The sequence below is a fragment of the Nestor notabilis genome, unplaced genomic scaffold (genome assembly GCF_000696875.1).
Source record: "Nestor notabilis isolate BGI_N333 unplaced genomic scaffold, ASM69687v1 scaffold8789, whole genome shotgun sequence".
Lineage (NCBI taxonomy): Eukaryota > Metazoa > Chordata > Aves > Psittaciformes > Psittacidae > Nestor > Nestor notabilis.
The window spans coordinates 12,018-25,101 of record NW_009944092.1 but is presented as its reverse complement, the minus strand read 5'-3'; the positions used below and the strand labels follow the sequence as shown (position 1 = coordinate 25,101).

General features: G+C 38.3%; 1 protein-coding gene across 1 annotated transcript in view; it reads right to left on the bottom strand.

The window, feature by feature from the left end:
• Positions 1 to 12,469, bottom strand: part of MCF2L (MCF.2 cell line derived transforming sequence-like) — a 39,143-nt gene extending 26,674 nt beyond the window's left edge. Inside the window, exons 1-5 of the mRNA XM_010022263.1 lie at positions 12,365 to 12,469; positions 2,785 to 2,904; positions 1,892 to 2,008; positions 1,242 to 1,391; positions 344 to 468 (exon numbers count right to left, since the gene is read on the bottom strand). Coding sequence (XP_010020565.1) covers positions 344 to 468; positions 1,242 to 1,391; positions 1,892 to 2,008; positions 2,785 to 2,796 — 404 coding nt within the window. The 5' untranslated portion in view covers positions 2,797 to 2,904; positions 12,365 to 12,469. The remainder of the gene's footprint in view (positions 1 to 343; positions 469 to 1,241; positions 1,392 to 1,891; positions 2,009 to 2,784; positions 2,905 to 12,364) is intronic.
• Positions 12,470 to 13,084: the final 615 nt, after the last annotated feature.

Sequence of the window (13,084 nt, the reverse complement as noted above, 5' to 3'; positions counted from 1 at the left end):
TGAGGTGCCATAGTGGGGTGGGTGTGGGGGGGGGGGGGGGGGGGGGGGGAGAGAAGAGCAAAGGGAAAAACTTCTATCAGTTATATGCCCAAAGAAACCATATAGGAAGTTTGTGCATAGATACTTCAAGAGTGGTGTACTCCCTAGTAACAAATTAAAAGCTACTAATGACATTGATATGATATCAAGCAATGCTAGAAGCTCCTTTAGGCAAATTTAAAGAAAAAGAAACATCCCACTTCAATTCAAAAGCATGCACACAGAACTAAGTAAAAGAGCGGAGAGCTGGGAAGGGGTCAAAAAACCCAGAAAAACAGCATGTGCAGTATTCTGCTCCTCTCACCTTTCTACTGTTGTTTGATTGTCTAGCTGATCTTGATTCAGTTTGTATTCAGGATTCTCAGTAACTGGTTTTGTAATACTTTCGAGGATATCATCTCCCTGTTCTGCTGCTAACCTGATATCCTCCTACAAAACAAAACAAAAACCACACACACACTGTAGTTATATGTTGTTGGTTTTTCATAGAATCATAGAATAGTTAGGGTTGGAAAGGACCTTAAGATCATCTAGTTCCAACCCCCCTGCCATGAGCAGGGACACCACACACTAAAAGCACACTTCGTAAAACAAAATCCTTTTTCCAGTTTGAAGCCTTAACAGCAGCAGAGCAAGCATAGTTTGATTAAAAGCAGTGCTTAACAACAAATACAAACAGTAAATACTAAATGTAATTTTTTTTCTATGTTTACCATCTTAAGATCCCAATATAACCTAGTTTAATTTTCATGATATATAGCCTTCTAGTGTCTCCTTAGGCTCCAAATATCTCGTAAGTTTTAGATATACAGCTTTGAACCCCCCCAAACAGGTTTAATTTAAGCTGATTTGAAAGAACATTTGTCCATTTTTCAAAATGTCACATATTTTCATATGTGCATGCAAATACAATCAAATTTCTTGTTGCAAACAAAAATGTGTATCAAACACACTGCTACTTACAAAGGAATTTCTGATTCACATACAAGTCATTATGCATTTGCACAAACATAAACTTAGCCTCAAGAAATGCCATTTTTGAATGCAAGGATATTTAACATCAAACCAAGCAAAACAAACTCAATTAGACTTCAGTGTTTCACATTGTCTGTTAAGATCCCCTAAATTTTCTATTAACATTATTAGCTATACATTAAAACACAGTTTAACTAGAAAATAGCATTTTTACAAAAATTACATACCTTCATTTTGTCCTTCTTTTCTGTGTGTGTTGCAAGAAGGGAGCTGGTTGATTGCACATCATTTGGTAGTTCTGTTTCAGCCAGCTCAGTCCCAAAGGACTGAAGAATCTGAGCTGTTTGCTTAACCTTTTGGGCAAAACCTTCTATAGCCTTTTGGAATAAAAATCATTAAAGATGTTTCATTGCTCATCACATACATATATACAAACACACACATACATACAAAATGTAACTTTCAAAACAAACCCAAGCAGATGAATTACAAGAAAAATGGTCAAAGTATAGTTTTGCAAGCAACAGATACCGTCACCATTAATTCCTTAATTGTATATTTTTCCTAGGCTTGTATCAGGTATTTCTTCCTCATACTTTTATAATCTGGAGTTATTTTACAACTTGAGCTTTTTCCTTCTTGTAGCAAAACCAATAAACCTCAACACAATAATATACTGTAATTCCTTTGCTCCAAGTGTTCAGAAAACCACTCCCAAATTATTACTCATATTATTTCTCTAAGATGACTAAGTACCATTGGGAACATCTTCTCACTCCGAGCAAGTCAACTTGCATCACTTGGAATCTGTTTTACAAATGACAGGGTATAAACCAGAACATTAAACTGAAAAGTTATAATAACAACTAAGACTTACAGTGCGACGGGACAGCCATCTGTTATGGCAGTAATCCAGGGTGCCACCAAGATCTTCTGTTAATTGTGTTTTATCAATGTAACCCTGCAGTTCTGATACTGAGCCCAGCATTATGATCTGCAGCAGCAAAGTGAAAAAGGGAATGTGGTGAGAAGTCTCTTGTTAAGGATTCTAAGCCCCATCCTTCGGCCTCCAATAGAGAAAATTCAGTTCAGTGCAGAAGCAAGTGATGGAACTATTTTCTTTGGGTACAGAAAAATAAACTTAACAGTTGTTTCAGTTGAAGATGAAGGTAAAAGTAAAAACCTGCATATGAGCATGAGCACCAGGCAGATTTAAAAAAGCTTATGGATTATAAAACATGAATTACACCATCAGATTTTTTTTTATCTTGATAAACCATACATAGCTATTTTCTAAAAGCAATATTCATTTCTTGTTCATTTTCCCTTGTTATCCGGGGCCTGTGGAAGAGAACAACAGTATCTCCAGTGGTTTGGCATGTAAAGACTGTTTCCCCAAAATAAACAAGGGGTGGGGGAAAATTATCTTAAAGATTATCTTTCACCCTTGAAGTTTACATACAATAAGTAAAATAACTTGTATATTTTTAACTCGTATAGTTTCAGAGTTTACTTTAAACTACAAACACTGTACATTTACAAACAAAAGTATTACCAGTGGGTTTACTGGTGATGCAACAACAGGCAACAGTTGTATGTTTGCTCAAATGATAGAAACTATAGTATTTGTCCATGGGAAATGTATCTGCTTAAAAATTATCATGCTCCTTTAAGCGTGCCTTTTTGCTGGGTTTTTTTTTGGTCCTCACTGGCTACATTAAGTACTTTAATAGATTCCTGATAGTAAAGTAAAAACAGAGGGTTACTTACAGGTACTTTCATTTTAAACTCATCTTTGTTGAACTTGAAAGCAATGTCTGAGAGAGCTCGATGGAAAAATCCTGTTGGGCGCAGAACGAGGACTAGTTGCAGGTTTCCCGGAAAAGACGCCTGCAAAACAAGCTTAGTCTGTTATTTTCTGTGTCCTGGCTCCAGAAAATACTTTTGAACAAGTAGAAGCCCCTGTTAAACCACGAACTAACTGTATCAAAGGCCTCCTGTAATGGGGTTACCAATTATAAACTTTCAAGACTTGTACAGAGAGCTTCATTCAAACAGACATTTACTCTGCTTTGGGAATAGGAATCTATTCTCCTGTAATCAAAATTTTTGGGGCTAGCTTTTCAGGTAACATTACATCCTAGTCAAGGAGGCTAATGAACAAACAGTGGTGGATTAGTACTTTTTCAACAGCAGTACTCTAATGGTTACCTTATCTGCTCTTTCACAGGGGGTGCCAAGAGAAACCTCCATTATTGTCTGAATACCTAACAACACATATCTAACTTGCACATATACTACCTTGCCAGTTGCCTACACAAACCATTGCCACTGAGACTGAATTTTCTCAGACAACAGCTTAGAAATAAGCTTTAATTTTGCAGACAGAAATAAAAGCTGAATATAATAATTTTCAGCTGTAGTTTTTTCCTCATAATCTTCCAAACAGTAGTCTGATGGATCTTTCCCAGTTCTAGAAGTGATAGTGGGGGGAAGAAAAAAGAGGAGAAGGAAAGCAAAGAAATAGCATTAAATTACTAAAGATCAACATCTGCTATGGAAGAGGTTTGAATACTTGTCATTTAGTCATTCTTGAAATCATGCTAGTCTCCCCTCTTCAGTATTTCCACTTTGGAGAGACAGTAAAGCTCAATACAGAAATGGTCATTATATATAAGTATGCCCTTTTCTTCATTATACTGTTGGAAATTAATGTCACATTTCTAGCAAACTGAACTACAAAAAAAGAAGACAAAAAAAATCAACAAACATTTAGAAACCAAATACAGATTGAAGGAGCTGTTATGCTATGCTCCATTTCAATGCCTAGTGAAACTGTTAGTATCTGGCGGGTTGGACAGTGGTTTAATATTAATTTTGAGATTTCCAAGACTTCCAGGTATTTAGCACTGAAAATTACAAACTTTAAAAGAGAAAAGTAGTTAAAAAACTTTTCTGGAAGACTTCACTGTTGTTCCCCACATATTCAGTATACAACAGAGATCTCAATTTGATTGAGGAACCTTAAGCTTCACAATCTGCCTCCACTTTGGTGATGTCCAAAAGCATGGCGTTCAGTCCCAAAGGAGTCTATCTGAGGGCTGGGAAGAGAATCCAGGTAATTCCGAGTGCCCACACCAGCTCCTCATCCTTGCACTGTATTTTTCTCTGTTCTAAAAGTAGTACACCTGGTGGACTTACTAACCCACAGTTTTCAGATGAAAAACTTTTTCTAGAAAATTCCTACTGTGTACAGAAGAAAAAGTTAAGAAAAGATGTTTTTTACCATGTTTTAAAATTATTATATTGAGGGCAGATGCAAATTTATTTGAGAAAATTATTTAACTTGGAGGCATTGCAAGAATGGACAAAATATTTTTTTTTAATTAAACCTCCTGACTAAGCTTTTTAGAATGATAGCCATGTAGTCTATTCATTTCACACACTCAATAAGCATGTGTCAATCAGTTTTGTGCCTGTAACAGCATTGTTCAGAGTCTGAGCTGCTAATTTTCACCTCCAACTTCCAAAATGTGAAGTTTATTCAGTGGGAATGCTAACATTTCAGACAAAGAAGCTCCAAGAAGAAATATCTTTTAGATAACACATTTTCATATGAAATACCTACTCCACCACATGACATCCAGACATACTGTAGTTAGCAGCACATATTTGCAACCCATTTAGCCTTTACTCAGAATACTGGGAAATGTCTATGCTGTTAACTTCAAGTTGAGTAGATACATTAGAAACACACAATAGGATGCAATTATGAAGCATGAAAGACACCAAAAAGTAAATTTAAGTTACCACAAGATGACCAAAGGGCTGGAGAACCTGCATAGAGGACAGACTGAAGGAGTTAGGTCTCTTCTCCCTGAAGAACAGAAGGCTCAGGGGGAACCTCATCACAGCATTCCAGCTGCCACTTGAAGGGTGGCTATGAAGGGGACAGAGGCTCTCTCTTCACAAGGAGCCATGTGGAGAAGAGAAGGGGCAATGGGCACAAGTTGCACCAGGAGAGTTTTCATCTTGATATATAAGAAAGAAATTTTTTACAGTGAGAACATAATTCGCTGGAACAATCTCCCCAGGGCTGTGGTAGCCCCCATCAGTGGAGGTTTTCAAGATGAGACTGGATTGGGTACCGAGACCATCTCATTGAGGCTCCCTTTCCCCATGAAAGGTTGTGCCAGATGATCTTTCAAGGACACTCCCAAGCCAAGCTGTTACTCTGTGAGTCTGTGATATTTAGGCTATTATTGAAGCAAACAGTATTAGCCAAATGCAATGCAATAGTACATTTTTCTAAACTGTGTATTAGCTTTTATGAAATAGAGTTTAACTGCATGACCAAATTAAGTATGTTATCTCAGTGTTCAATTCAAAGAACAGAGAATACACATTACAATTATTCCTCAACTCAGTGTGTCTACCCAAAGCAATGTTATTTAAGTCAATACAGTTTTGTACCACTTTAACTCTCATTCAAGGCTTGCCAGAAGTTTTCCCTCTCTCAACAAAAGCTCAGAGCTTTTTTCTTCCCCCCTTTCACGCCATGCCCAAAAAAACTCAAGGCTTAAAAAAAATGATGCTTGTTATGGCTAGCAGTCAAATCTGCAAATTGATCTTTGTGAAACAACAAGAAAAGGGAGCATTGCTCCAGTAAACAATGTTGGACCTGTACCAGCTATTCCAGTGTATCTGCGCTTATATCTGCACTGCCCAAATATCACCATTTTCCTAACTTCCCCCCCTTCCAAAGCCCTGGTGACTTGCAGGGACAATTATATGATGCAAGACACACTCCTTAGATGTGTGTGAACTTCATTAACCAGTCAACTTCACCCTGAACACAAGAGAACAAACAAAAAATTCCAGTTCCAGTCCAGCAGCATATTTCTTTGAAGTCATTGTATGTTAAGCAGAGTGAACAATGACTTCTCAATAACGCTGTGCCAAATGTTAAGCATGCATGTTTAGTAGTGCCATAAAATGAAAGTGCCTTCAAGGACTGTTTAATGAAGTTAATGAACATCACTGAGGCTTGAAAAAGGGTTTGTGTGCTTGAAAACTTTTTTCCAAAAGTGTCTGTCTATTAGATTAATGTTAACTGCTCCCACAACATCTTGTCTCAAATATCGCAACTAAATTAATTTAATGCCTATGCAGAAGGAAATCAGGGGTCATGTTTTGTTATCCTCTATGAAAACTAGGGTAGCCCCTACTCTACTCTAGTGCAACCCGTATAATCCTTCATCTCACTTGCATTAACACTGGCACTTGTTCGATACTTCATGATAGTCATGGGATTAGTTTTCTATCTGATTATCCCCCTCACTTTCCCAGCCAGCCAGGCCAGTGCCAATTCCAAAGATACAGAAAAAGATGTAGATGTGCATGTAGATCTCAGCTTTGAAATAAATCTGTCCAAAATAGGAATTTATAGTCAAAATAGCTGTCCTATAAGTATGGGAAGAACCTTTGCTGGCTGGACAAAGCAGGAACTACCTTAAATACTCCAGGAAACCAGTTAATTAATACTCAGGAGCAGGCTGACCTGCCTGCTTTCAGGCCTCTGCTTCTCAGGATTGGGGAGCTTTCTACTGCATGCTCCAGGCTTCTGGAAAGGTGGAATACTAGACAGACTGAACCCAGCTGGGTTTTTGACAAAATGTAAAATTAAGTTAGATGCATATAATCTTAATTATCACTTTTCTTCACAGAATATTAATGGCAGAGAGGCTATCTGTAGCACTAGTACTGACCCTGAAGTTAAGCAGCTGCTAACGGGGTGGTAAGGAAAGGCAGGCCATCTCACATATGAAGATGACACGATGCCGAATGGCTGGTAAGGAACTGCAAAAGCTGAGCTGGAAACAACCCCTGCCTGATGGTCGGTAAGCTTATTTGCAGGGTAGGAGGGAAGGTATTTCAAAGACAGGTACTAAGAGTCTTCCTATCTTTGGTTTCCATTTTGTAATGTGGTCTTGCTCTGTTGGTGCCAACAGGGAGCTATTTAAGTCACCCAACAATTTTACCTGGACCAGTCAGGCAGAGCAGCAATTCCACATGCTTCTGCCTGAAAGCAATTGTATACAGCACATGCACTACAGGCTACTAGGCAGATGGCATTTTCAATGCAAGAATAAATCTCATTAAATCACACACTTTACGACAGTCACAATATTTACTAAGACAGTATGCAGCACTGCCAGGCTGCCACTCCCAGAAAGAGGCAGCACAGAGCAGAGCAGTGGCTGGGGTCTACAACCAGAAGTTAGTCACTAAAGCTTTCAGTAGGGAATACACAAAGGTAAGCTTTGGGAAAGAAAGCCAACACTTCTGAGTTTTCATATCTCATGTATGCTATGCCCTCCTAAGGCTTATTTAGTATACAAAGGAATTATGTGTATAGGTATGTATACCTTTTAGACAGAGATGTACTTAAAATAAAGTTGCTGTCTGCTGTTGAATCCCACAGAGCAATTCACTCAGCTGCCCCGGTGCTCAAGAAGTCTTTTATACTCCTACACAGCAAAAGAAAGTTGTTCTGATAAACAGTGAACCAACAAGACCTTTTCTTCCACGTTCCAGGTAAACATCTTTCAGAACTATCTGAACCATGTGAGCCATCAAAGAGCTAATGCCTGACTCAGGTTTAGTTGGTCTGTCTTAAAATACCTGGAGCAACACTACTTTTCATTTTATGAAGAGCTTCAACATACTCACACTACCAAACTCTGCGGTGGTGTTTTCCCTTCTGTACTTAACTAGTATGCCACAAGCCACAGGACACTTCTTTCCAAAACACCTCTGTATATAAAGGAGCTAAAAAGTGCCCCCACCCTTTTTTCTTTTTGTCAAGACTGTTTATTCCTGGCTAGAATGAAGTCTTTGAAACAAGCATCTTGTCAAGAAAGAATCTTGAATTAAATCAATTCATAGAAGCAGCAGTTTGAAATCTAAAAAGTTTAAAAACATTGATCTGTTTTGCATTAGATCTGGGTTTAATGTTTGTGATGTTATGATCCTGTTCTCAGACCTTAAGTGAACCACTTCTCTCTTTTTACATATTAAAACGCTATATAATAAAAAGAAAAATGGCTGACTTCACAAGGATAAGTCCAAAGTGCCTGCATGTGTAATATTCTCAAAACATCCAAAGCAGTAAGACAAAACCATACAGCATCTCAAAATAACCTTTTATTTTATCATTAACTGAAATCATTCATAACAATAACCACAATATTAATACAAATACTAACTTCATCATACTGTCAAGCTCTTCTTGTGAATCCAAGTAAAAATAAGAAATGTCAGTAGGGGCTGAAAGACCACCAGTTTTTTCAAACTTAACCGATATGAATTAAGTTTCATTACTGAACATGATTCAAAGAGCTAGCTAGAAATTGGGCTAGTGGGAAATACTTATCCATAACATAACATAAAATAGTGCCTTTCACAGACCATCACTTACTAGAAGCATCTTTTCTCCAACAACAACTCACTAAGAAACTCAAAATCTCTCTACAAAGCCAAAGAACTCAAGGTTGGATTACTGTAATTCGCTGTTTCTCACCTTGGATGTAAAAACAACTCCAGACGGCACAAACCTGGGACTGCCTGGCTCCTGCAAGGTTTAGGCTGGTATTAGCACTGCAGTCTCTCCACTGGCTTTTGGTCTTCTCCTGCCAGCTAAAGGTCTTGGCCCTATTCTTCAAAGCCATTAATGGGCTAAGCCTCTGTTACAGTGAAGACTGCATTTTGATTTATGAAAAGCTAAGAAAAAACAGTGTTCTGGACAATGCAGTCTAAAACAGAAGGCATGAAACCTGCATGCAATACATCGTTAGTCAAAAATAGCAAATCACAAAGCAAACTTCTCCAGGAGGTTGAATAAAACCCAACTCTTGTCATATTTAGAAATGGCAGCAAAGTTTGTGACTGAATAAAACTTTCTCACTACCGCCTGAGCGACCTCCATATCAACTGCTTCCTCAACAGCAGTTGCCCAACATATGTTATTCCCTAAACACCAAGTTTAAGGACGTTTATTTTCTCTGGATTTTCAGTATGAGGCTGATGGCTATGGTGGAACTTTTAATGATGTTGAGCAGAGTTTTTTGTTTGTCTGAAAGACAGAGTTCACACTTCAACCTTTCAAGATAGAGGAAGACAATGACAGGACTAGAGAGACAAAGATGATGTAATGACATAAGCTTCAGTTTTTTAAGAAAACACACTGGAACTACTAACAGAGCAGCACTCTTTTTCACATCCCAGGAAAAGAGGTGCCATCTTTCAGCCCAGTGCCTCTGGCTTTGGTTTCAGTTCTGCTGTCAGTGCATGTGCTTCAGCAGCAATCCTCCTGAGTGAATGGTGCAGCCACTGCCCTTCCACTGTGTCTGCAAAAATAGCTTTACCTCTGTCTTTACAGCCTTGACTGTCTATAGCAACCTTAAAGTATCACCATGAAATACAGATTCAGCTCATCATTGTTCTTTTTTGGTTCCAGGAAAGAAAATAATCCCTAACAAAAAGGGGAAAAAATGAAGCCTAGAAAATTTTCATACTATAGAAGTATCTGAAGGGGGCCTACAAGGATGCTGGGGAGGGACTCTTCATTAGGGACTGTAGTGGTAGGGGCAGGGGGAATGACTTTAAACTTAAACAGGGGAAGTTCAGGTTAGATATAAGGAAGAAGTTCTTCACAGTGAGGGTGGTGAGGCACTGGAATAGGTTGCCCAAGGAAGTTGTGAATGCTCCAACCCTGGAGGAGTTCAAGGCCAGGCTGGACAGAGCCTTGGGCAACATAGTTTAGTGTGTGGTGTCCGTGCTCATGGCAGGGAGGTTGGAACTAGACAATCTTAAGGTCCTTTCCAACCCTAACTATTCTATGATTCTATGATTTTCCACATTAATTTCAGCCTGAAAAAAAATTTTCTTCATCATTTTTGCTTCAAAACGTACTTCCAACACCCATGAATACAAACCAAACAATTCTGTGTGAAGAGAACTGAAAATAACTCAAAATAATAATACCAAAAAAATATATGCTAGTATGAATTTCTGGTTAGCAGCTGCTCAGTGCTTACAAATGTATTTCCTACACTTGTCAGGATATTAGTGATGGCCAGTTGCTCCAGCCACAGCACCCCACACTGGCATCTCTGATTTCACAAATCAAGAGGGTCAACCCCCTCAGGATGATTAGAGAAAAGTCAGGAAAGACAACAGGGAGGATGCTGCAGGAACTACAACAAATGAGGCAACAGCCAAAACTCTCAAATAATGAGACAAATCCTCACACACAGCACTAAGCTGTAGCAATCAAAATTGCTTGGGATACCAGCCTTTCAGATATACGTTTCTATCTAGACAACCCAAATGACACTCAGATGCTTCAACACTGCCAAAAGACAACTCTGACTGTTAGAAAAAACAAACAACTAGAAATTAAGCTTCCAGTTACCCTTGAGCCATTTTAAAAAAAATCTTTATCCATCAACAGGACCCGGAGAAATCCTCATGACTGGCCCAAGGTGTGCACTGTGTATATTTGGCTTTGTTTTTTTTAAGGAACAGACACAGCAGAAATGTATTTTGAGTTCATTTATGGTAAAGATTATAGCAAATGGTGGACAACAGCAAACTGTTTTTCACCAGATCTTTTTTTGGAATAGGAAAATAAAATTTTCAAATGATCAAGGATGCTGAAGCCCAAAAGCAGGGCTGCCACCCACATCCACACATGAAATACAAAGCCAAAGCTGAGGCAGCTCAACAAAAGAAACAAATATAAAAAGATCATGCCTCTAACAGATTAGACTTCAACTAAGAAGCATGATCTTTTATTTTAAATAAAGCTCACAGAAGAATAAGAAAAGAAGAAAAAAGGAAAGTAACCCACCATCAACAGCACTGCAACCAGCAGCACTCCCTGAACTTAACACCCTTCTCCAGGCAAAGCACTTAGGCACCAATGCCATCACTCCAGTGATGGGTCCCTTATCAAAGGGAATAGATACTCAGGTTCTGTATATCGTGCTTCTAGGCAAAATAATGCACACTGAAGGAACATTACCATTAACATTGATATTACAGCTATAAGCAACATGTCTGTAATTGCCTCCCACCTGCTACCACCCCAATTATATAAATAAACGGACTGCCATCTGTGGAATACTTATTTGTCCTTGAACAGAAACTACAGCACTGAGTTTTTAAAGAGATTCAAAAACTCCAGAGATACAGGACTTTTTCTTTAATCACCCCAAATTATGCTGCTCTGGGTTTCCACTACTGGAATCATCTCAAAGCTGCATCACAAAATTTCAAAATGAACTGCAAAATCAAATTTTGCCAATATTCTGGTATATTTTCAATATTTTAATGTTCCTAACACACTTGTCATGGAACAAGTCGTATTGTGGGAATATTTTATCATTACATATGCATTCATAAAAAGTCATATAGTGGGAGTAATGTATTACCTTTAATAAATACCTTTTAACTTATAATGAACAGCTAGTTCTTTGGTCAGAATGGGGCTACACAAAAAATGACATTCACTGTTTTGATTTCACTTCTATCTTACAGAGCCAAATTTTATTAGCCATTAGAAGTTAAAGAAAAGATGCTTACAGCTCTGTTTTTCAGCACTTACTGGAAAGATTATAAGCACTAACAATACAAGCAAGGATAACATGAAAACAAACAAAGTAAACCAACAGTAGGATAAGTGCATCATAAACATGAATCTGTCTTTTTCTACGTGTGTAAATAAAAAAAGCCTCTAAAGCTTTTTTTTTCAGATTTTAAAAACATTAATTAGAAGTGGGACTGAAAGTTACTGTGTGCTGTTGATGGATCAAGTAGGTATATAATATTTTCCTGTTTACAAGCAACCCCTATTTTAATTTGGACATCACAAGTCCTTTCACAAGCAGCAAAGTAAGTCAGAATCCTTATTCTCATCTCTTTCTGTATGGGAAGCTCACTGGAATAGTGAAAGGTAGACTCATGGGCTGTCCATGCAAATATTGGTCCCTACCTGGGAAAGCAGCACACCACATGCACGCACACACACACACACACACATGCGTGCACACACCCTCCCCAAGTGCCATCTCAGGAAAATGTCCTGAGCTGCAAACTGCATTAAAAGCACATCATAGACACATGATGCTTGGTTCCAGTCAGCTGGGATGCAAAAGAACTACTGGATACTTTTTGTGCCATCTATTGGCTACTGTTCTTTTGAAGAAATTGGCTGGTTTTGCACTCTAAGAGGAAGGTTCAACACTAAAAAAATCTGTTGAAGGAGTTAATCTAAAACAGTACTCACAGTTATACGCAGAATGGAAGCTTTCACGGAGGTCCATTTGTCCTGTCTGCGATCTATGACAAGAATAAATCCAATCCCAGCATCTTGTAAACTAAGTTTGGAGGAGGAAAGAAGAAAAAGAGAAAGTTGAGTTAAAATACAAGTGGAATTCCTCTGGTTCTCTGGCTCAAAAAGGCAGCATGACCCAGGCATGACCTTTTTGTGCAGAATCTTCTTCATCCAAGCATCTTAAGTAAAGATACACTGCACACCTTTGGAAAGATGCAGCAGTCCCAAGTATGTTCCACAGAGCTTCAAACCATAATCAAATCAGGAATTCTTTTTCATGAAAGGTAGTTTTTACCTTTCTTGTACAGGGATTATTTCAGAGTAAAATAAAACCCTTTGATTCTCCATTGTTTTGGTGGTGATATAATCCCTCCTTCATGCTGTTTTCAGTATAATTTCAATATCAAAATGAAGTTGTTTTCCTTTTGCATCTGCTTTTAACCTTCCGTTTGAATTGTCTTCCTCCTCACTGATATTTAAAACCCCTTAAAAATGCAGAACCTTCTGATCATTTCATGATACTGCTCTCCGCACCCGGAATTCTCATATGCCTCCAGGTTGCAAACTTGTTCCCAGGTGCATTTTTACATTCACCAAAACAAAAAATCCCTATAGCAGTTAAACAGTCCAAGTCATAGATGAGAAGAATGCGATCAGATGCACTTCTCTGGA